The 21,561-nt window shown below is 44.5% G+C and overlaps 1 protein-coding gene across 2 annotated transcripts in view; it reads right to left on the bottom strand.

The window, feature by feature from the left end:
- Positions 1–7,910: 7,910 nt before the first annotated feature.
- The window catches only part of Pdcd1lg2 (programmed cell death 1 ligand 2), a 63,411-nt gene continuing 49,760 nt past the window's right edge, over positions 7,911–21,561 (bottom strand). For both annotated transcript variants that reach the window (XM_050160966.1, XM_050160958.1), the window contains one exon: positions 7,911–13,371. In XM_050160966.1, coding sequence (XP_050016923.1) covers positions 13,319–13,371 — 53 coding nt within the window. In that variant the 3' untranslated portion in view covers positions 7,911–13,318. The remainder of the gene's footprint in view (positions 13,372–21,561) is intronic.

The following is a 21,561-nucleotide window of genomic DNA, read 5'->3' as shown; positions in this document are numbered from 1 at the left end:
ATAGTGCGAAGGTAAAGCTCTGCCATTGCTCCGCTCACCCTCCCGCCCTGCCTCTCAGGCACACCCTTCTGCACACACAGCACAGTTGTCTCTTATCTGGGCTTTTGGTATCGGAGAGCTTACATCTGAGTTCTGGCTCTACTAAGTGTGTAAACTTGGGAAAGTTACTTGGCAATCGAGTATCCCTTTTTTTCATCTGTGTAAGGCTTGAACCCTCTCGTCCCAGAGGGTTCTCTAAGGATGGAGAGATAGAGACAAATTGCGTGCTGACTTCATAGTGAGTACTGAACACAGAGACTTAAAATGATATCCAACAATTGCTTCATATTTCCATGTAGCTTTAGTGCCTGCCATTTTCATGTTTCCATGGTTAGACGGTAACTTGTAACACAAACACAACTCACTATGATTAATCTATTTCCACTGTGCTTGGCAGGTAATTTCCAGTTTGGGGCCACAGATACTGGAATGAAAGCATGTTGTAACTAAAGCGTGTTCTCCCCCTCTGTTCTACTTCTTTTCTTTAGAAGAATTATTGGAATAGTATTTCTAAGTAGAGTCATGGACCTTGAGAAGTCTAAGTAAAAGTTTTATATTTGCATATTTCATTCAATGTACAGACACAAAGTACACACACACGAGAAAGAGAGAGAGAGAGAGAGAGAGAGAGAGAGAGAGAGAGAGAGAGAGAGAGAACACCTTTCTGTGCCTATAGCTTCTTCTATCCTTCATCCTATTTCCTTGGAGAGATTTTGAGCAGTAGGATTACACTATGCATACTATAAACACTTCATTGTGACATTTTATTCCACTCTTAACAATTTGAGACTTCCAGTTTTAAGTGGTCTAGTATATTAACATATTTAGTGTATATATCTAGTGTTACAATTTAGAAAGGTCTTGGCCAGTGTAACGAGGGAAAAACCCTGTTCAAATCTGGTCTTGATTGAAAATGTTGTATTATGTCTTTTGGTTTAATAAATTACTTGTTAATTTAATCATTTCAGTTTGGGATTTCGGAGCAAATGGAACTGAATACTGGAAAGTTTCCTGATTTGACAAACAGTGTTATTGTTTTCCCTTTCTGTCTCAACAGATGAACATTCTGGACACGGTTACTTCCTCTCTACTGCTGAAGCTGTTATAACATGGAAGTCAGTTTTCACAAGACAAACAGACCTGAGCAGGAAGCGTGCTATTGTCTTGTTCCAAAGGTCAACAGAAGTTATATTAATTAGCTTGTTAGTTGTTAGTATATTAATTACTTTCCCCTGTGACGAGATATCTGAGAAAGCACCTTAAGGAAGGAGAATTATTCCGGCTCACTGGTTGAGAGTGCCAGTAATCCTGGCAGAAAGGGCGCGGCATGGCAGAGTGAGCCCACACCTCCAACACGGAGGGAAGGAGACAGAATGGGGGGTGGTCATGGCTTGGAAGTAAGTCTGTTCTTCAGGGCACTTCTCGTCCGCATAGGCTGTTATAGACAATCAGACAGATATATTTACAAAATGCCATATTATGAGGGCTCTTTGTAACAAATGTAAGATGTCTTCACCTCTTCTCATCATGGCTGGCTGAAGAATCGTAAGATATAAACAGCCATGCCACTTACAAGCTGGTAATAGAAACACTCTAACTTCATTGGGCTCTAGTCTGCTCAGGTACAAAATAAGGACATTAAGAGAGGCTCTGCTTCACGCATTGTGAAGTCCATCATCAGCACCTGTGAGACTATTAGAACAGTGGCTAGGTGTGTGTGTGGGATACACATCTATCACGTTAGCACTAGGAGGTAGAAGGAGGATCAGGAGGAGTTCAAGGCCAGCCTGGGCTACGTGAGACACACTTTCATAAAACCAGGTAGTCGCATCCACACACTGGAATGGAACACCGGTTATAATGATAAATGTGGTCAACTTTGGTGCTAGATGCTGGGTGTCTGGCATGGGCAATCTGATGTTTCAAGCCCGGCCATAAAGTCCAAACCCTTCCGGCACATTCACACGAACACATCCTATGAGAGGAAGGAGGCACACTATCCAGAAAGGCCCGCCCACTTCTGAACCTACGATGATTTGCCTGAAGCAGAAATACTTTGACCCAGGGGGTTAGGATGATCATCATTCTTTTTCCTTTAGACAAGCCTCTGGACACATGAGTGAGGAAGTGTCTAGACTAAGTTAACAGACGTGGGAAGACTCATGCTAAGTGTGGTCAGCACTATTCCATGGGCTGGGGTTTCAGACTGCACACATAAAAACGAGAATGCTCCCTCCCTTCAGGGCTCGGGGAGCTTTGCTGAAGAGGAGGGCAGACGGACTGTAAGAGTCAGTGGGGATGGAGGCGACCACGGAAACTGTCTTCCAGACACAACAGGATGGATGTACATATGAACTCGTGGACACTGTGGCAACACGCACAGGCCCTGCGCAGGTCCAAGCCAGGTGCGGTCTCCTCGCTGAGAAGAGGTGGATATGATCTCCCACCCTAACAGAGAAGCTATCTCCAACTGACAGCCACTGGCAAAGAAAACCTAGTTTTCTCCAATGGAGTCTCACTGGGTATACAACCACACTTAAGGGCAGGCCCCATGCACAGCCACAGATGGCCAACAGAAGACAGACTTGGTGGTATTTTTAGGGATGCTTTGTCTCTTTAATGCTTTGTTTCGGCTTTTTTTTTTTAACCTTACTAGTATTTTGCTTTTCTGGTTTCCAATTTTATGTTTTTAAGGGTTTTATGTGCATGTATGTACGTATATGTGTATCTTCCTGTGTGTATTTCTCATGCTCTTTAAGACAATAATTTTAAATAATAATTTAAAACAATACTTTCAAGAGAAAATGAGAAAGCTAGCAGAGCCCGAGCTTTGATCTCTCTTTGCCCCCTGACTGCAGATGCAATGTAACCAGTTACTGCAGACTCCTGTCACCCTGTCATGGTGGACTGTCCCTTCGAACTATGAGCCAGAACAGACGATTCCTTCTTTAAGTGGCTTTTGCCACAGCAGTGGGAAACTAACAGAACTCCAGAACTTTTCTTACACATTTTGGTAAAAGTCCACAGGTGCGCTTGTAGCATCCAACACGTCAGCTCCAAGGCTTCTTTGATTCTTGAGCATCTCTGCCTTCATCCAGCGGACCCCAGCGCCACACCGACCAGTGACCTCACAGATGTGTTAGTTACTTTTCTATTGCTGTGATAAAAATAAACCCACAAGACAGCAGTTCAGAGAAGAAGGAGTTTACTTTGGCCTCTGGTTCCAGAGGGAGTGTGCCCAGGGGGTTTGAATGGAGAAGGTCTATTAACTACAGGCAACCATTTTATGACCAGAAGAGGACATACTGAGCGTGACGGTGGTGGTGCACGCCTTTAATCCCAGCGCTCGGGAGGCAGAGGCAGGCGGATCTCTGTGAGTTTGAGGCCAGCCTGGTCTACAGAGTGAGTTCCAGGACAACCAGTACTGTTACACAGAGAAACCCTGTCTCAAAAAATAAAACAAAAAACTAACAAATAAAAACAGACACACTGAATACAGGGTCAGCAGAAGGAAGCAGAATGAACAGACAGTAGAGAGAGCTTGACTCATGTCCAGGGTCAGTAGGACGGAAGCAGAGTGGACAGATAGTGGTTAAAAGAGCTTGACTCCTGAGGGCTTTTGTCAGGACCAGTGGCACCTCTAGGTTATTCATTTGCATAAATGAACAATTCTCTTTTGTGTATAAGCCAGTTTGCATATGAATTTACTTTTTTGTTTTGAGACTAACTCTCAATTTGTAGCCCAGGATAGCTTCCAACCCAAGAGATTCTTGTGCCTTGGCTTCCTAAGAGCAGACATGCGCCACCATGCCAGCTCCAGCTTCACCTTTTTTTAATTATTGAAAATAATTTTTATACAGTGCATTCTGATTACAGTTTCCCCTCCCTCACCCCCTCCCAGATCCTCTCTCTCTCCCTACCCATCCAACTCCCACCTTCTTTCTCTCTCTTTAAAAAACAAACAGACCAATAAACAAGCAAACAATCCAGAATAAAACAAAGAAACAGAAAAAAAGAGAGAAAACATGAGAAACACATACACATGCTTGCATGAGTACACATTTAAGTACGTGCGTACACGCACACACACACACACACACTACAAAACCCATAAAAACACAAAATTAGAAGCATAATAGAAAAACAACAGAAAAAAAGCCCCCAGAAGTATTATCAGTCAAAGTATCTCCAAAAATACCAGGGACTTTATTCTGTGCTGGCCTGAGGTCGTCGTTAAATGTGGCGTGCATACCCAGTGAGGAGCCACTGGAGAAAACCATTGTTTCTTTGGTCATCAGTTGTCAGTTGGAGAAAGTTTCTGCGTTAAGGATGGGTCTTGTGTCCAGTTCCCCTCTCAGCACTGGGACCTCATCTGGCTCGGACCTGTGTGGGCCCTATGCATACTGCCACAGTCTCTGTGAAATTGTCTGGGTGTCACCCTGTTGTGTCTAGACGGTCTTGTTTCCTTGCTGTTCTCCATCCCCACTCACTTACAATCCTTCTGTCTCCCCAAGACCTGAGGGGAGGGGTTTGATGAAGGGGTAGGATTTTTGAGACTGAATAGCTGTTATATTTGTTTGTTAGTCATAAATATTTATTTATTATGTATATAGTGTTCTGACTTCATGCAGGAACTCAGGACCTCTGGAAGAGCAGCCAGTGTTCTTGACCACTGAGCCAACTCTCCAACCCTCGAGCATTATTCTAGTAAAGATGGTTTTTTGTTGTGTTGTTTTCAAGACAGGGTTTCTCTGTAGCTTTGGAGCCTGTCCTGGAACTAGCTCTTCTAGACCAATCTGGCCTTAAACTCACAGAGATCCACCTGCCTCTGCCTCCCCAGTGCTGGGATTAAAGGTGTGCGCCACCACCGCCCAGCTAGTAAAAATGGTTTTAAGGGATACGAGGTGAGGTGACTGCTTCTGACGGCTTTACTGTGTGGGCAGGAAGAAAGCAACAAGTTCAAAAATTTCCCCTAAAACTATAGGCAGAGCACCAGTTGGGGATCTAAGTTGGCTCTAAAAGTATCTCCTGCAGGAATAACTAAATATGACTGAAAACTCAGAGGAAAATCACTCATTCAGAAATTGACAAGTCTATGGAGAATAGTGAAAGGAGTTTGACTCAGGCTGGGGACATTTGAGCAGGCTTGTACGGAACATGTGTCCCTGATCTCCCCTCCATAATAAAAGAACTCCCTCTCTCCTGTCTGGTGACACTAACTTTCCTTTGCTTAAAACTTTGTATAACCGAATGAAGGCTTTATGATGACAGGGTAGTTACCAACCTGTTTACTCTCCATTTCTTCTAGGAGTCCCAGCTGGGGTCATCCTTGTGGATTCCTGGGAGTTTCCTTAGCACCAGGTTTCTCCCTAACCCCATAGTGTTCTCTTTGTCAAGCTGTCTCTTTCATTTTTCTCCCACTGTCCCTCCCTAACTCCACCATCCCATTCCCTCATGTTCTCATCCCCCATCCCCTCCCCTCTACTGTCCCTACTGCGCAGTTTACCCAGGAGATCTCATCTATTTCCCCTTCCCAGGGCGATCCATGTGTCCTTCTTAGGGTCCTCTTTGATACCTAGCTTCTCAGGGGTTGTGGGTTGTAGTCTGGTTATCCTTTGCTTTACACCTAGTATCCACTATGAGTGAGTACATACCGTGTTTGTCTTTCTGAGTCTGGGTTACCTCACTCAGGATGGTTTTCCTCTAGTTCTATCCATTTGCCTGCCAATTTCATGATGTCATTGTTTTTTACAGCTGAGTAATAGTCCATTATGCAAATGTACCACATTTTCTTTATCCATTCTTCAGTTGAAGGGCATCAAGGTTGTTTCCAGGTTCTGGTTATTATGAATAATGCTGCTATGAACATAGCTGAGCAAGTGTCCTTGTGGTATGATTAAACATCCTTTGGGTATATGCCCGAGAGTGGTATTACTAGGTCTTGAGGTAGATTGATTCTCAGTTTTCTGAGAAGTCTCCATATTTATTTCCAAAGTGGCTGGACCAGTTTGCACTCCCACCAGCAGTAGAGGAGTGTTCCCCTGACTCTACATCCTCTTCAGCTGTCCTTAGTGTTTTTTATCTTAGCCCTTCTGACAGGTGTAAAATAGTATTTCAGAGACATTTTAATTTGCATTTCCCTGATGCCTAAGGATGTTGAACATTTCCTTAAATATCTTTTGGCCAATTGAGATTCTTCTGTTGAGAATTCTCTGTTTAGATCTGTACCCCACTTTTAATTGGATTATTTGGTATTTTGATGTCTAGTTTCTTGAGTTCTTCATACATTTTGGAGATCAGCCCTCTATCAGATGTGAGGTTGGTGAAGATCTTTTCCCATTGGGTAGGCTGCCTTCATTTAGTAACTGACGGAAACAGATGCAGAGATCCACAACCAAGCACCAGGCCGAGCTCTAGATGTCCAGTAAAAGAGAGGAAGGAAGGATGATATGAGAGAGGGGTCAACATCAGAATGGGAAAATCTACAGAGAAAACTGGACAAAGCTTGTGGAAACTCATGAACTCTAGATTGACAGCTGTGGAGCCTGTATGGGATGGAACTAGGCCCTTTGCATGTAGGAAACAGTTGTGTAGCTTGGTCTGTTAGAGGACCCCCTGACAGTGGAACCAGGATCTATTCTGCTGCCTGAGCTGGCTTTTTGGAGCCCATTCCCAATGGTGGGATGCCTTGCTCAGCCTTGATGGAGTGGGGAGGGGCTTGGTCCTGCCTCAATTTTAATATGCCAGGCTTTGTTGGCCTGGCATATTCAAAATTAATAAAATTAAAAATAGTATAAAAAAGAAAATATACAATCCTAGACTTGAGAAGTCATTGCATATATTAATTTTCCCTTTTTTTGCCACTGTTTTCAGACTATTTTTCAGATAGGACAAAAGTGAGTTACCTCCACATAGATCAGTTCAGATTATTAACCTATAAAATCATAAAATATCACTAATTGTTTAGATCACTAAGTTTGGGGAAGCTTGTGATACAGCAACCGCCATGAAACAAATATATGAGCTTGTGCATCTGGGAAAGGTTTTGCTTTCTTGGTTGGTTGGTTGAAAGATGGGGGTAATAGTAGGCTCCATTCAGTGACGCTAACTCACCACATGGTCTATGGAAGGGTATTTAAAGGCTTAGGGAGCTGAGACTAATGGAGAATTGTTCGTGTGAAATTATATATCTTGCCTCACCCCTTGTGTGTCGTGGGGACTAGAGGGTAAGGATTTCACTGAAGCCCCGAGAACTGCATTTGTGGGGTGAGTCTCCGCAAACCTGAACAATTCCAGGCACGGTGTGGTGAGAAACACCACCACCGAGTTAGATTTCCAGATCTCAGTAGAGATGATGGAATACCGGCCAAGCACTCAGAATTTTCTTTACCCACAGGAATCTCTAGTGGGGAGCGCCTCTGAGAATCCAGGACGGTCATTTATAAAGTCTACCTTGAATGACAGACTAGAAACCAGACGTGTCTCACCACAACTGAGAACCTCGCTTCTTCCTCTATCCCAACATTGGTATGAGTCAGGGTATATTTTACTGAGATATATCACAACCAATAGAAATTATTCTAAAATATAATTTCTCAAAGACTTTGGTCTAAAACAGTTAGGAATCTAAAGCCATATAACACAAAAGCAAATCAGATACAGATGAACTGTCTAGACCCTCAAACTACTGCTTTATGAGGTTTTAACATAAACATCAAAGAAAATTGATACAAGTGTTTGCTCAAAATTAACATAATTTATTCATTCTCAATTCATATTTGTTAAGGAAAGGAATACATATTTCTTGGAGTCTTTTAAAAAATCAAGTGTACATAATTTCATATGACAGTCTAGTGAGGGGGTGTTTTTCTTAGGATGTCCACATATAGGTGAAGACATTGTAACTCAAAAGAAAAATAATAGATTGAAACAATTAAATTATTGAGTAAATAAAGCCCTGAGCAAGGGATTGAACAAGGAAGGGAAGAGCCCATGAGATTCAGATTCTAATAGAGGCCACAGGAAGGACGGTGGTTTAGGAGCAAAGCCAAGGGTGATCAAAACAGGAAAACCTGAACGCACCATTGCTTCAGCTGTTAACTGACCACATGTAGCTTTACGCACACCCCACCACGGAAGGGTATTTCCAGGACAGCCTCGGAAAGCAGGTGGTGCGTCTGAAAAGCTGGAGACAGTCACTTTCTCTACCAATCCCTGTTCAAGTGACACCCCAAGGAAAGCAATAGGCAAAACCGTTACCCCACAAAACCAGAGCAAAACAACAACAACTAAGTCAACAGCCAGTCAGAAACGGAATTCTAGAAACAGAACTTAGGGAATGCTCTAGAATTTCCAAGGAAAGAACTTTGTTAACATTAACGGTAAGAAAAGATGTGGGACACAAAATAAAATAATAATAATATAATAATAAAAGTAGGACAGTGACTTTCATGTGAAGTTTGCTTTGGGCTGTGTCATATAGATGTTTGGGCATCAGCCTCATTCCTTTTGTACACACACACACACACACGCACATGCCATGGCACAGATGTGGAGGTCATATATACACAAACATACCCACACCCATATGAAAATTTAAACCTTAAAGACATTTTCAAATTGCCTTTTTTTTATATGCAGAGATATACCGATCATGGGTATATACAATAGAACTCTCACACCTAAGCTCAAGGAACATTGTGGAAGAGGCGGTAGGATGGCAAGAACCAGAGGACCAGGAAGTCTGCTGTGAGATTGTGTCTCCTGGAAATGACTGGGAAGCCACATCTGTGATAATTCAACAATGTGGTTGTCTTAACAAGACCTGAACAAGGTCAACACGGAAGGGCGAAGTCTCATGGTCACCAGTCTTCAATCTGCAGACAATAATGACTTCTGAGAGGAGAGTTAGCCTCTCCCATTGGTGAGTCCCCTGACTGATTATCCAGTACAAAGTGGTCAACTTTGAAATCATATAAACACAAGCAATGCTTAAGAGACTCAGGAAGTCATACTTATATATTTATGCTTATACGTAAGTAACAATAATATTCAAAGAAAAAGAAGCCATTGATTTGAGAGAGAGAGAGAATGGGGGCCATGGGAGGGGTTGGAGGTAGAAAATCCTGAAGGGGTTGGAGGAAAGAAAAGGAAGAACAGAAGTAATATAATTATTGTATTTTAATTAAAATTTTAAAATTATCATTATTTACATTTTAGCCAATCACACTAAAGTTGTAAAATGTTAGACTAATGAGTATAATTTTATTCTCAATGTGTAAAGACGTTCAGAGTCAATCACATACAAAACACCTGTCTCATGCAAGGTCCTGTGGGAGTGGGAAAATTCTACCCTTTCTCTGCCTTCCAGGAGTCCAAGGAGGGAGCTAAAACATAAGCTCTAGTCTACACAGTTCAAAAATGAAAACATGTACACACTTCTTGAGTGGGACAGAGAGAGACAGACACAGACAAAGAGAAAAACATTTTGTGCCCTAAGGAAAGGCAGATCCCAATCAGTTGGAGGAAAATTAAAAAGAAAGTATCTCCTAGGACAGGTAAGGACTGAATCATAGAGAGACTTTGATTTGAGGTTCCAGGAAGATTTGAGGTTCCAGAAATGAGGCATTGTGGGTGGAGGGAACCGTATAAAACACATGAACACCAGTGAACACTTTGACCGTGCTGAATTTGAGCTCTGCACAGGAGCTTCTGGGACTGGAAGCCCATGCAGCATGTTTAGGTGGGAAGTTTCTTTAGGAATAGGACTAGGACCACTGCTGATACATCGACTAATGATGTCTGGATGCTGTGCTGCTGATACATCAGCTGATGATGCCTGGATGCTGTGCTGCTGATACATCAGCTGATAATGCCTGGTGCTGTGCTGCTGCTGATACATCAGCTGATAATGCCTGGATGCTGTGATGCTGATACATCAGCTGATGATGCCTGGATGCGGTGCTGCTGCTGATACATCAGCTGATTATGCCTGGATGCTGTGATGCTGATACATCAGCTGATGATGCCTGGATGCGGTGCTGCTGCTGATACATCAGCTGATAATGCCTGGGTGCGGTGCTGCCTTCACTGCAGGGCCAGTGGGTGATATGTCGGGGGATTGCACTGACGCATATTTATCAAGTATTCATTGCACACCGCACATAGCAGTGCCCGATGAGGGTGACAAGCACCCTTCCTTTACTACTCATATTTTAGCTAGGTAAATTAATGCTTAAGGAGGTCAGCTGGTGGAGCTAAAGACTTACATAGTTAAACTAGAGTTTGAACCTTGGGTCCCCAAACCTGGACTTCCCCTACACATATCTCTTGCATCTCCCCAGGAAGAGTGAGCGTGAAGTTAATCCTTGACCAGTAAAGATACCACTGGGCATATGCAAGTGGCAAAAGTCCACCTTGTAGTCCCATCCAGGGAACCAGGGCACATTAAAAGCTGTAATAAATACGGGTTTGTTGTCCTTGCTCACTTCCTTCTGAACAAAGCAGGCAGCCCTGTCCAGACTGTTTAATCTCTCTGGGCTCCTTGCATAGGGAATGATGTCATTAATAGTGTCCTTTTCAGAGGATTTTGAGAGGAGTCACTCCAGTGGTGCATATAAAATACTCAATAGTATCAGGCATAAAGTAAGTATTTGGTAAATGCCAGGGGTTAATGGGAAAGGTCGCAATGTAAAGCAGTTAGCACACTGTATGCACTGTCTTATAGTCTTCTCTTAGGATTTTAGAATATCAGATCTAGATAGTCCTTTCCCATTTGATCTCCTAGAAAACAGCCCCAGTAAGGGCCAAAAATGACAGTATTTTGTCAGAATCCATTACACCACTGATTCCTAATAAAGCAAACGAACCACTCAACACTGATTGGCAGTCAGGATTCGGCCTGCCAGTCATGCATCTGAGAGGTGGAGTCCAGCATAAGTCGTTCTGTATAACCAGAAAGACTTTCCCATCTGCCCTGATCTCTGGTATTGGGAGGGTCTGCTTCCCCAATAGGAATCTTGGGCCATGGCATAGAAGCCGTGAGAGACCTACCTGGCTGCAAAGGCGTCTAAATACACCTCAGAGGTTTCCAATAAAGAGTTACATGTTTGTGCTGCAAAAGCATTCTGTTTCGTGCAGGCAGACAATGATAAAATAAGATGCACTGATGGAGGAAGGTCATTGGCTAATAAAGAAACTGGCTTGGCCCATTTTATTGGTTAGAACATAGGTGGGTGGAGTAAACAGAAGAGAATGCTGGGAGGAAGAGGAAGTGAGGTCAGAAGTAATGCAGCTCCTCTCAGAGCCAGACGCCTCAGACAGAGAGGCATGCTCCACTCTCCCGGGCAGATGCTTGCAATGAAGCTCCTCCGACCCAGGATGGACGTAGGCTAGAATCTTCCCGGTAAGCGCACCTTGGGGTGCTTACACAGATGATTAGAAATGGGCTAAATTAATATGTGAGAATTAGCCTAGAAGAGGCTAGATAGAAATGGGTCAAGCAGTGTTTAAATGAATACAGTTTGTGTGTTGTTATTTTGGGCATAAGCTAGCCAGGCGGCCGGGGTGCTGGGGACGCAGCCCCGCCGCTCCTATTTCAACAACGCACACTGTGGAATGTTACTTTAACTGTGTAAAGATGTGTTACATTTCTTTATGTTGCATTTGTTTAATTATGCAAAGATGTGTTGCTGTTTCATTTGCCTGCCTAAGGCATCTGATGGATCTAATAAAAAGTTGAACAGCAAATAGCTAGGCAGTAGAGAGATAGGCGGGGCTGGAAAACAGAGAGAATAAGTAGGAGGAGGAATCTAGGCTTGAGAGAGAAGGAGAAAATGGAGGAGAAAGGAGAATGAGACTCCAGGGGCCAGGCAGTCACCAGCTAGCCAGCTAGACATGGAGGAAGCAGGAAAGTAGGTTTTGCAGAATGAAAGAAAGGTAAAAAGCCCTGAGGCAGAACATAGATAAAGAGAGACTAGTTACTTTAAGTTTGAAAAGTTAGCCAGAAACAAGACTAAACTAAAGTTGAGCATACATAACTAGTATAAGTCTCCATGTCATGATTCGGGGGGGGGGGGGTGGTCCGAGAAAGCCTGCTACACATGCATAATTTAAATATGTCCTTTACACTCTTCCATCCCATTAACTCCAAATTCTGCTCAGTCTAAACGCCAGGTAAAGAGCTTGCTTCGGGCCCTCCAACATACAGCTGTCACAGGAGCTAATGTACACATCTGAGTAGTTCTTAGGTCACAGGAGCTAATGTGCACATCTGGGTAGGTCTCAGGTCATGGGAGCTAATGATGTGCACATCTGGGTAGGTCTCAGGTCACAGGAGCTAATGATGTGCACATCTGGGTAGTTCTCAGGTCACAGGAGCTAATGTGAACATCTGGGCAGTTTGCAGGTCAGTAAATCTACTGAGCTTCATGGAGCAGCATACAGACCAGACTTAGCACCTTTAGGTAATCTGAGCACAATGAGACCTGAAAGATCTTCCATAATGCCCATCATCAAATTGCCCTCACTGTTGACATCACTGTATTCCAGGTGTAGACACGGAGCTATGAGAAGGTTTACTGTAAAACCTAAAAGGTAGAGAAGTTGGCTAAGCATGGGAGACAGGGCACTGTAGCTACTCATCTGAAGTCCCTGAAGGCACAACACACCAGCATGTCATCTTCCCTTAAGGTGATACCACTGAAAAACAACAACAAAACCCTACAATGTTTTGTTTTAAGGAGAGATGTAGTTGAACGAGAAAACACCAGTAAACATAGTGACATTACAGGTTAAAACAAATGCCTCGTGGCTGAGACCTTTAAAAAGGAAAGCCTTGAAACAAATGCCTTTTCCTGCGGTTGTGCATTTAATGTGTGCTTAACTGCTTCCTCTTGATTAGCGCTCTAGGGGCTGCCAGGATTCTAGGAAGCTGTGAAACACATCAGTTATGACTTTGTTTACACAAAACCGTCTGGAGCTTCCAGCCCCCAGAGAAAATGATGGCTAGAAATAACTCTATGGCAATCTGTTTTAGTAGCTGGAAATTTCCACGTCTCCCCGTGGAAAGCCAGGGGAAAACAAGCGGGGCCTCAGGCCAGGATCCCAGGGCTGGCTTTCTAAAGTGCGGCTGTGCTTGTCCGGATAGAGTCTTGAGAGCAGGGAGGCTGTCAGTCTTGCACACTCCTGATGGAAATTCTGGGTCATCATCCACAGCCTTTGAAAAGTGCAAAGGGCAGATTCTTCAGGCCAAGGGACCTTCACTCAATATTCAGAGCTTCTAAAAGATGTCCCAATCAGATGATCCCAACATCCAAGGCCACAGGTCCAGATCTGGGAAAAGGAAAATAAAGAAATCACTGTTCTGATTAGAGCATATGTAACCTCTCAAAATAGACTGGAGGAAGAAAGAACTAAAAAAAAAAAGTCATTCATGCCCTTCTCTCTACCATGGATTGCTCGTATCTAGTTTTCTTTCCAGCTATATTACAAAAGACCCCTTTCCCCCCGCCAGTTCCATGGCCACAGACACTTGCACTATGACGAAACATTTCATAGCATGTCAGATGCCCCGGAGCTGGAGATCCAGGCGGTTGTGAGTTGCTCAACATAGATGCTGGGAACTGAGCTTAGGTCCTCTGCAAGAGTCACAAGCTCTCTTAACCACCGACCCATTCCCAGGTCCTTTACTTCTGTTTTTAAAGCCTCTGGCAGTTACAACAAGTTGACTTACCCCACTCACTAGGCCAAAGTACATGGCCAGGGCTGCTCCCTCTTCTCTTGGTTAATTTGCTCAATCTACTTGGATAGCCTACAGCACCCATTGTCTTACTGAGTGACAAGCTAGATGTTGCCATGAGATTTATAGATGTGATTAACTTGTGGTACCTATTCACCTTTAATCAGATGATATCCCAAAGTGTAGATCCCTTTCAATCAAGGGAGGACTTGAGAATAAGCCCAATTCCCCATGATGAAAAAACTCTGCCTGGAGACTGTAACGTGGAAAGTCTGCCTCAGTTTCCAGCCTGCTGGCCTACTCCACAAAGCAGAGCCTCACCGTTCCCACGATCAGAGGTGCTAATCCTTTAAAACGAATCTACCTGTCTTTCCCTCTGTCACTCCCCTGCCCCCACCCCAGGCTCTGTTTCTCTGGAGAGACCCGGGCCCCCAACAACAGGGACCAGATTTCCTGGTTATCTTCTCCCTTCCCCCCTAGTCACCTCATTTTTCATGTCAGATAAGAAGAAGGACTGAGGCTTTTCTGGTTATAGGGATAAATGCTTGTTGCAAGATACTCATGGTACTGTTGACTCAACTAGGAAGTTTTAATACTTCACTACAAGTGGGCATGGGAGAGGGTGAGGCGTTCAGGAGACAGAACAAGTCTTTATGTGCCCTTTGGGTTCTCAAATCTTTGTTTCTGCCCAATGACCCATGCCTTAAGGCTTGGTGTTGGTATTTCACCTCTAGCCCAGACACCAACTGCAGATGGATCCCCTGTGGGTGCATCTGATTTGGCTAATTTGGCATTTAAAATCTTTTCCTCTAGTATTTAATAACCAGCAGACATTACCTAAGCATATATGTTTCCTTCTGCTTGGCAATGACAAGTCAGAGCGGAGCTAGCAGGCTGTGCTCTCCACTTGACCGCCATCCCCACTCCCTCTCTAGTCACCTCTGCCCGCCTTCTGTTTTACCACCTGCTGGCTGGAAATCAGAGCTTCTCACCTTTGCCCTCAGCCTATCCCATTTCGTCCATCTGAGGAGTTGAAGGAGTCACTTACAGAAAGACACCGAGCCTATAGGACCTACACAAGCAGGTGCCTCTGGGTCAAGGATACCCCTTTTTCCTTGGGATTTTCATTTCTGAAGAAACAGATTATTTTCATCAGGCTTGCCAGGGCTGATGGGAAACTCTTGAGTCAGGCATATCGAATTGCTGACTCAGAGTTCAGTGTAATCAAACTTCATTACGGACCTGACCTATGCTGCGTGTCTTTTCCTTGGCTCTGTACCCAGGCTGTGGGCCCATAGACACGGCTTTCAGACCAGTTGTTGGTAGACATGGGCAAAGGGCTGAAGACCCATGGTAAGTCTCTTTCATCCCATTTGTCTTGATGACTGCCATCTCTTATGGTTGAGCCAAAGGCGTTCTAGGGTTGTTTCCACAACTGGTAGCTTTGGAATTGTGGTATTACCCACAGCAGAGTTCTAAAATGAGAGGCTTGAATATCCCCGAGTTTCTGACACAAGGGTATTTCGAAGTCTGATTCTCCTGTATCACTTTAGTCAACTCAAGTGCCATACCACATCGCTGCTAGACCACAAAAGAAGTGGTTTTCCACCAAGCTAGGCTCCCCATTGTCCCACATGGCCCAAGCCTATCGATCCCAGAAGTACTGCTTCCCAAGCCCTACGCCTTCCATTCAACCAACTTGCAGTAGCATAACACCCTGCCTTCTGACATCCCCAGGCCGTCCCGTCTCTGTCACCAATACCAGCTGGGAGCCTGTCACCCTCATCAAGAGGCTTCGTTACCCCTGCACTGCTCCCAGCTCAGCCCCACAACATAGTTCTTAATCCTTGTTTGTTGCAAAACCATCAGCCAATTGTACCCCAGCTGAGTTATTGTCTCACTAGTGAAGTTTGACTCTGTTTCTAGCTTCACCGGTACAGACTTGCCATACAGTACCAGCTAGGAGAATTTAGAGATGCAGACCAAGAATGGCGTGACTATCTCTGGCCTGAAATGGAGGCCACCTTTGCCCTCCAAAGAAGGCATGGAGTGAAGCCAACTGCAAGAACAAGCTTGGTAGAAACGCTACCAACTAAAGAATCTTCTGTGTACACCGATCCTGTTCAACTTCCATGAACTAATTAGCACATCCACGGATACAACTGCCCCCCTGTGTCTCCATATTCCACACCCACTGGGTCCACCAACAAAGGGTTGAAAGTATTTGAAAATAACAAAACAAAAAAACCATCCACACTAAATGTTTGTGGATAATTTTTCTTTTCCTAGTTTTTAAGTATTAAAATGGCAGTTTACTATTTCACAAGTAAAGCATACAGTTTTATAATGATTATTCTCTGAGCAAATGGTATTCTTAAAATCCAGGTCTTATGTCAACGTGACTCACAAACTACAGTTACTTGGAAGGAGGGAATCTTGATTGAGAAAATAGTCCATAAGATCCAGCTGTAGGGCATTTTCTTAATTAGTTATTGATGAGGGCGGGCCTAGACCATTGTGAGCCCAGCCCACCCCAAACTGGCGGTCCTGGATCCTATAAAAGAGCAGGCTGAGCAAGCCATGAGGAGCAGGTCAGTATGAGGCACCCCTCCGTGGTCTCGGCATCAGCTTCTGCCTCCAGGTTCCTGTCCTGTTTGCGTTCCTGTCCTGATGTCCTTCTATAGTGAACTGTGATATAGTAGCATAAGCAGAATAAACCCTTTCCTTCCCAGCTTGCTGTTTGGTCGTGATGTTTTGTCACGGCCATGGTAATCCTGACTAAGACAAGGGGTAAAATCAAGAGTCCACTGCTAAGGGCACACTTTAAGCCACCGACCACATTTTCCATCTCACATCTACCCACGGAGGTGACAGGGGACGGCACATCCTTGAATCTGGCAACACTGCAATCACATTGACAGGGCGTCTGGGGATGCCTGGGAGAACAGACGGTAGGCACCACTGGGTGCCTGGGCAGCTATTTTCACACTGCAGTCTATCCAAGGATTCCGGCAGATCCAGAGACAGGGCTGGTGGGATGGGAGAGCATGTGTGTACCCACCCTGGCACTGCCACGTAGTGTGCTTCCCAGAATGCATTTCACGGAAAGCATCTATGGAGGGTATGGGAGCAGGGACTTTCATTGGGTTAGCCTTTCTTGGTGGCATGACGTTGCTAAAACGATGTAGGACAGGACCCTTAAACTGAGGGCTTTAAAATGTGAAAGAATAAAAATACGTATTTTATAACATAGGAAATATCTGTTAGAAAAGGAAGACTGAGTTTCCCAGAGCCTTCCGTGTTTGGAGGCTCAAAATTAGATGCTTTAAACTCCCCTAACATTTTCAGGACACCGGGGGGGGGGAGGGACAATTGTATCCAGCCAGGCCAGGTGGAGGGGTCCCTGAAAGTTGCTGGAGTCCCTAGGACCTGCCCCACTTTCTGCCTAAAACTTAAGCTTCCTCCACCCGTGGTCTATCTGAGAGCTGGGTGGACAGTCACAGCACCCTACTTCTGCACGAGAGAGGCCTCCAGAGGGCAGAAAAGCAAAACAAAACAGAAACAGTGCCAACCTGGAAGCTATGAAGCTGGAGCACCCAACCATGCCTCCCGTGTCGCCTTCCCCGTGGCTCCTTTCCTATCCCTTTCTCAATGAATCGAAAAATAGGCTTCAGGTAGGCTAGAGATAGCCTAGAGCAGACGTTTACAGACCTTTTGTTACCATTTGAAGGAGAAATGTCCTTCACTGGCTCCTGTGTTTGACTACGTGGTCCCCAACCTGCGATGCCATTTGGGAGGGTGCAGACCCTCCATGAGGTGGAAGTTAGCCGAAGGAAGTAGGTTACTGGGGTTAATAGCTTGTTCCTACTTCCTGTCACTCAGGTACTTCCTGTGGAACTGAGAAGTGAGCAAGCCTTGGTCACACATGCTCCCACTGCCACGGAGGTACCTGCTGCAGTGCCTTCCTCTCCAAGATGGACTTCAGCCCCTCAGCCCATGGTCCCAAACACACCTCTCTCTTAAGCTGCATCTTGTCTGGCGTTTGGTTGCTGCACTCAGAAAAGTAACTAAGACATGCCTGTTGTCGTTGTAAGCAACACAATGTCACTACTATTTGCAAAGCATTCGCACTGCAACAGAGAGTTTAAGTAATCAAAATGATTTCAAGCCTGCGTGCAGGTGTAGATCTGCAAATACTGGGCCATTTTACCAAAAAGTTATGAAGATTCACTAATGTAAGTCAGGCAAGAACCAATTCCCATGAATACTGGGGGGACAATTGAATTTACCAATTCAAGCTGAGATAGAGAAGGAGACTGAGAAGGAAAGCAAAACCATGTTTGCTCATAGTTCTGTTCACTCCTGTATCGCAGTGGTGGAATTCACTGTCTGCGAAGACCCCAGAGATGTCTAGCTTCAGTATTACTCCTCCCTTTCCACCTTCAAAAATATGCCTTATTGATTCTTTGAGAGTTTCATAAATGCACAGAATGGATTTTGATTATATTCATCTCCCCGTACTGCTCAACATCTACCCCTATCCCCCCAAGCCCTCCGAACTCTGTGTCTTCATGTGTGTTGCCCATTTACTCAGGATAAGCAACCATCCATATCAGGGTCCACACCCTTAAAGAAAACAGAATTTTCCCTCCCCCAGAAGACGTCGACGGTCAGTAACTTCTCAGATAGGTGTGGGGGCTCATGCTGGGATGTTGTGAATGCTCCCTCTGCTGTGGGTCATGTGCAGGTAGGCATAGCTGCTGTGGACTCATGAATACAGCAGTCTCACCAATGTCCAGAAGACATGGTTTTGGGTCTGACCTTCCCAACCTCTCTATCTTACAATCTGTTTCTTCCTCCTACATGGTCTCTCTACTGGCTGGTTTTATGTCAGCCTGACAATCAAATTAGGGTTATCTGGAAGGAAGGAATCTTAATTGGGAAAATGCATCCATAAGATCCAGCTGTAAGGCATTTTCTTAATTAGTAATCAACAAAGGAGGTGCCATCCCTGGACTGGTGGTCCTGGGTTCTGTAAGAAAGCAGGCCGAGAAAGCTATAGGGAGCAGGCCATGGAGCAGCACCCACCCTCCACGTCCTCTGCATCAGCTCCTGCCTCCAGGTTCCTGCGCTGTTTGAGTTCCTGCCTGTCTTAATTAGATTTTCTATTGTGATGAAATACCATGACCAAAAAAGCCGGTTGGAGCCGGGCGGTGGTGGTGTACGCCTTTAATCCCAGCACTCGGGAGGCAGAGGCAGGCAGATCTCTGGGAGTTCGAGGCCAGCCTGGTCTACAAGAGCTAGTTCCAGGACAGGAACCAAAAGCTACGGAGAAATCCTGTCTCGAGAAAAAAAAAAAAAAAAGCCGGTTGGGGAGGAAAGGGTTTATTTGGCTCACACTTCAGTATTGCTGTTCATCACTGAAGGAAGTCAGGACAGGAACTAAAACAGGGTAGAATCCCAAGACAGGAGCTGATGCAGAAGCCATGGGGGGGGGGGGAACTGCTTACTGAATTGCTTCCCATAGCTTGTTCAGTCTACCTTCATATAAAGCTCAAGACCAACAGCTTAGGGATGGCAACACCCACCATGGGCTGTACCTTCCCCCATTGATTATTAAATGAGAAAATGCCTTACAGTCATGGAAGCATTTCCCAGCCGAGGCTCCTCTCTCTGATGACTCTAGATTTGTCAATGTGACCCACAAAACCACCCAGTCCACTGTCCTGACTTCCTTTGATGCTGAACAGGAATATGAAAGTGTAAGCAGAATAAACCCTTTTCTCCCCCTTGCTTTTTGGTCGTGGTGTTTCATTGCAGCAGTAGAAACCCTGACTAAGACAGTCCATAAACTTAAAGGAGCGGGGTTGTGATCTAGATGTCCTACTGTAGCTAAGCTCTCCACGGACAATTATTCTCTAAACTCTGAGCACTGGTGAGTGTCTGAGCTAACCATGGTCCACTGTATAAAGAAACTTCTGGGAGCTGCACTAATCTATGAACTTCAAGATACAAATTTAGAGAGCAGATTGATACAATTGTCCTCTTAGCAAAATCATTGTAGTAGGCTCACCCTCAGAGCCTACAAACTCTCCAATCACAGATTCTGGCCTCAGATACAGCAGCAGCCATGCAGTTCCTCCAGTGGAGCAGGCCTTAAATTCAATCAGAATGTGATGACGTTATTGCCACTACGGCACCCATGGGTGCATCTTGCCATATCGGTCATTGTAGCTCACAGAATTCTAAGCTGGGTCAGATGTTGGTGGCTCACCCCACCTGCAGCCTGCATTGTATCTGTGGTACTATGAATGTTGGCCAGCGGGCAAGGAGCCTTAGCCTCCAGAGCCTGAGGATTAAAGACATGCATCACTATACTTGGCTTTCCATTGCAGTTTTTAAGAATTCATTTACATGCTGGGCGGTGGTGGCGCACACCTTTAATTGCAGCACTCGGGAGGCAGAGGCAGGTGGATCTCTGTGAGTTCAGGACAGCCTGATCTGCAGAGCTAGTTCCAGAACAGGCTCCAAAGCTACAGAGAAAGCCTGTCTTGAAAAACCAAAAAAAAAAAAAAAAAAAATTACTTACAGTGTATATTATGAAAGTATCAACAAAGAACACTTTGAAAATTGAACACACAAAAGTGACACACACAAAGCCTGGTTCTTGCCCAGAGTTTGGGAAACATGGTTCTCAAGATTTGAAGACTTGTTTCAAACTTTTTCCACTTTCAACCCCCTTTTTCACCAAGAAATTTTTATGCAATTCTGAGTGTGTGTGTGTGTCTGTGTGTGTGTGCGTGGGGGGGTGATAACTACAGAATCAAGCATTTACTTATAATAAACAACAAACTTTTTTAAAAGCAATTCTTTGTGCATGTGTGATTTTACCATTCATTAAAGATGAAAGAGAATTTGTATACTAGTGACTTGGTTGTATTTATAATTATCAATGTGGAGAATATCAACACATAAATATACAGTACAAATTAGCAAAAGTATATTAGGGACATTTCAGAAATTGTTGGAAAGTCTATCCTAATAGCAAACCAAATTTTATTTAATAATGTTTTAATGATATGCAAGCCAAGAATGAAAAGTTTTAAAAAATAAAATATCTAATGCAACTAAATACAAAGTTATATGAGTTTGATACATGCTGACGAATGATGGTAGAAAAATATTAAACGTGTTTTGTGTGGTGTACTGGTACACACTTCTAATTCCAGCACTTGGGAAGCAGAGGCAGGTATATCTCAGGGAGAGCCTAGCTAGCCAGGACTGCACAGTGAGTTCCAGGACAACTATCATTAAATAGTGAGACCCTGACTTGAAAAAAAAAAAAAAAAAAAAAAGTAAGAGCTCCAGGAGTCCAGTCAAAGAGAGGGAGGAGGGATTATATGAGCAAGAGGGGTCAAGATCATGACAGGAAATCTACAGAGACAGCTGAACCAAGCTCATGGGAAACCACAAACCCTCAACCAACAGCTGTGGAGCCTGCATGGGACTGAACCAGGCCCTCTGCAATGCGGTGACAGTTGTGTAGCTTGGTGTGTTTGGGGAGCCCCTGGCAGTGGGACCAGATCTATCCCAGGTGCATGAGCTGACTTTTTGGAGCCTGTTCCCTGTGGTGGGATGCCTTGCTCAGCCTTGATGCAGGGAGGAGGGGCTTGGCCCTGCCTCAAATTAATGTGCCAGACTTTGTTGATTCTCCATGGGAGGCCTTACCATTTCTGAGGAGTGGATGGGGGGTGGATTGGGGGAAGACAGGGCAGGTGGCGGAG

This window comes from Alexandromys fortis, unplaced genomic scaffold (genome assembly GCF_014885135.2).
Source record: "Alexandromys fortis isolate MF-2015 unplaced genomic scaffold, M_Fortis_MF-2015_v1.1 scaffold_10, whole genome shotgun sequence".
NCBI classification, from domain to species: Eukaryota; Metazoa; Chordata; class Mammalia; order Rodentia; family Cricetidae; genus Alexandromys; species Alexandromys fortis.
This window is presented reverse-complemented; position numbering and strand designations above follow the sequence as displayed.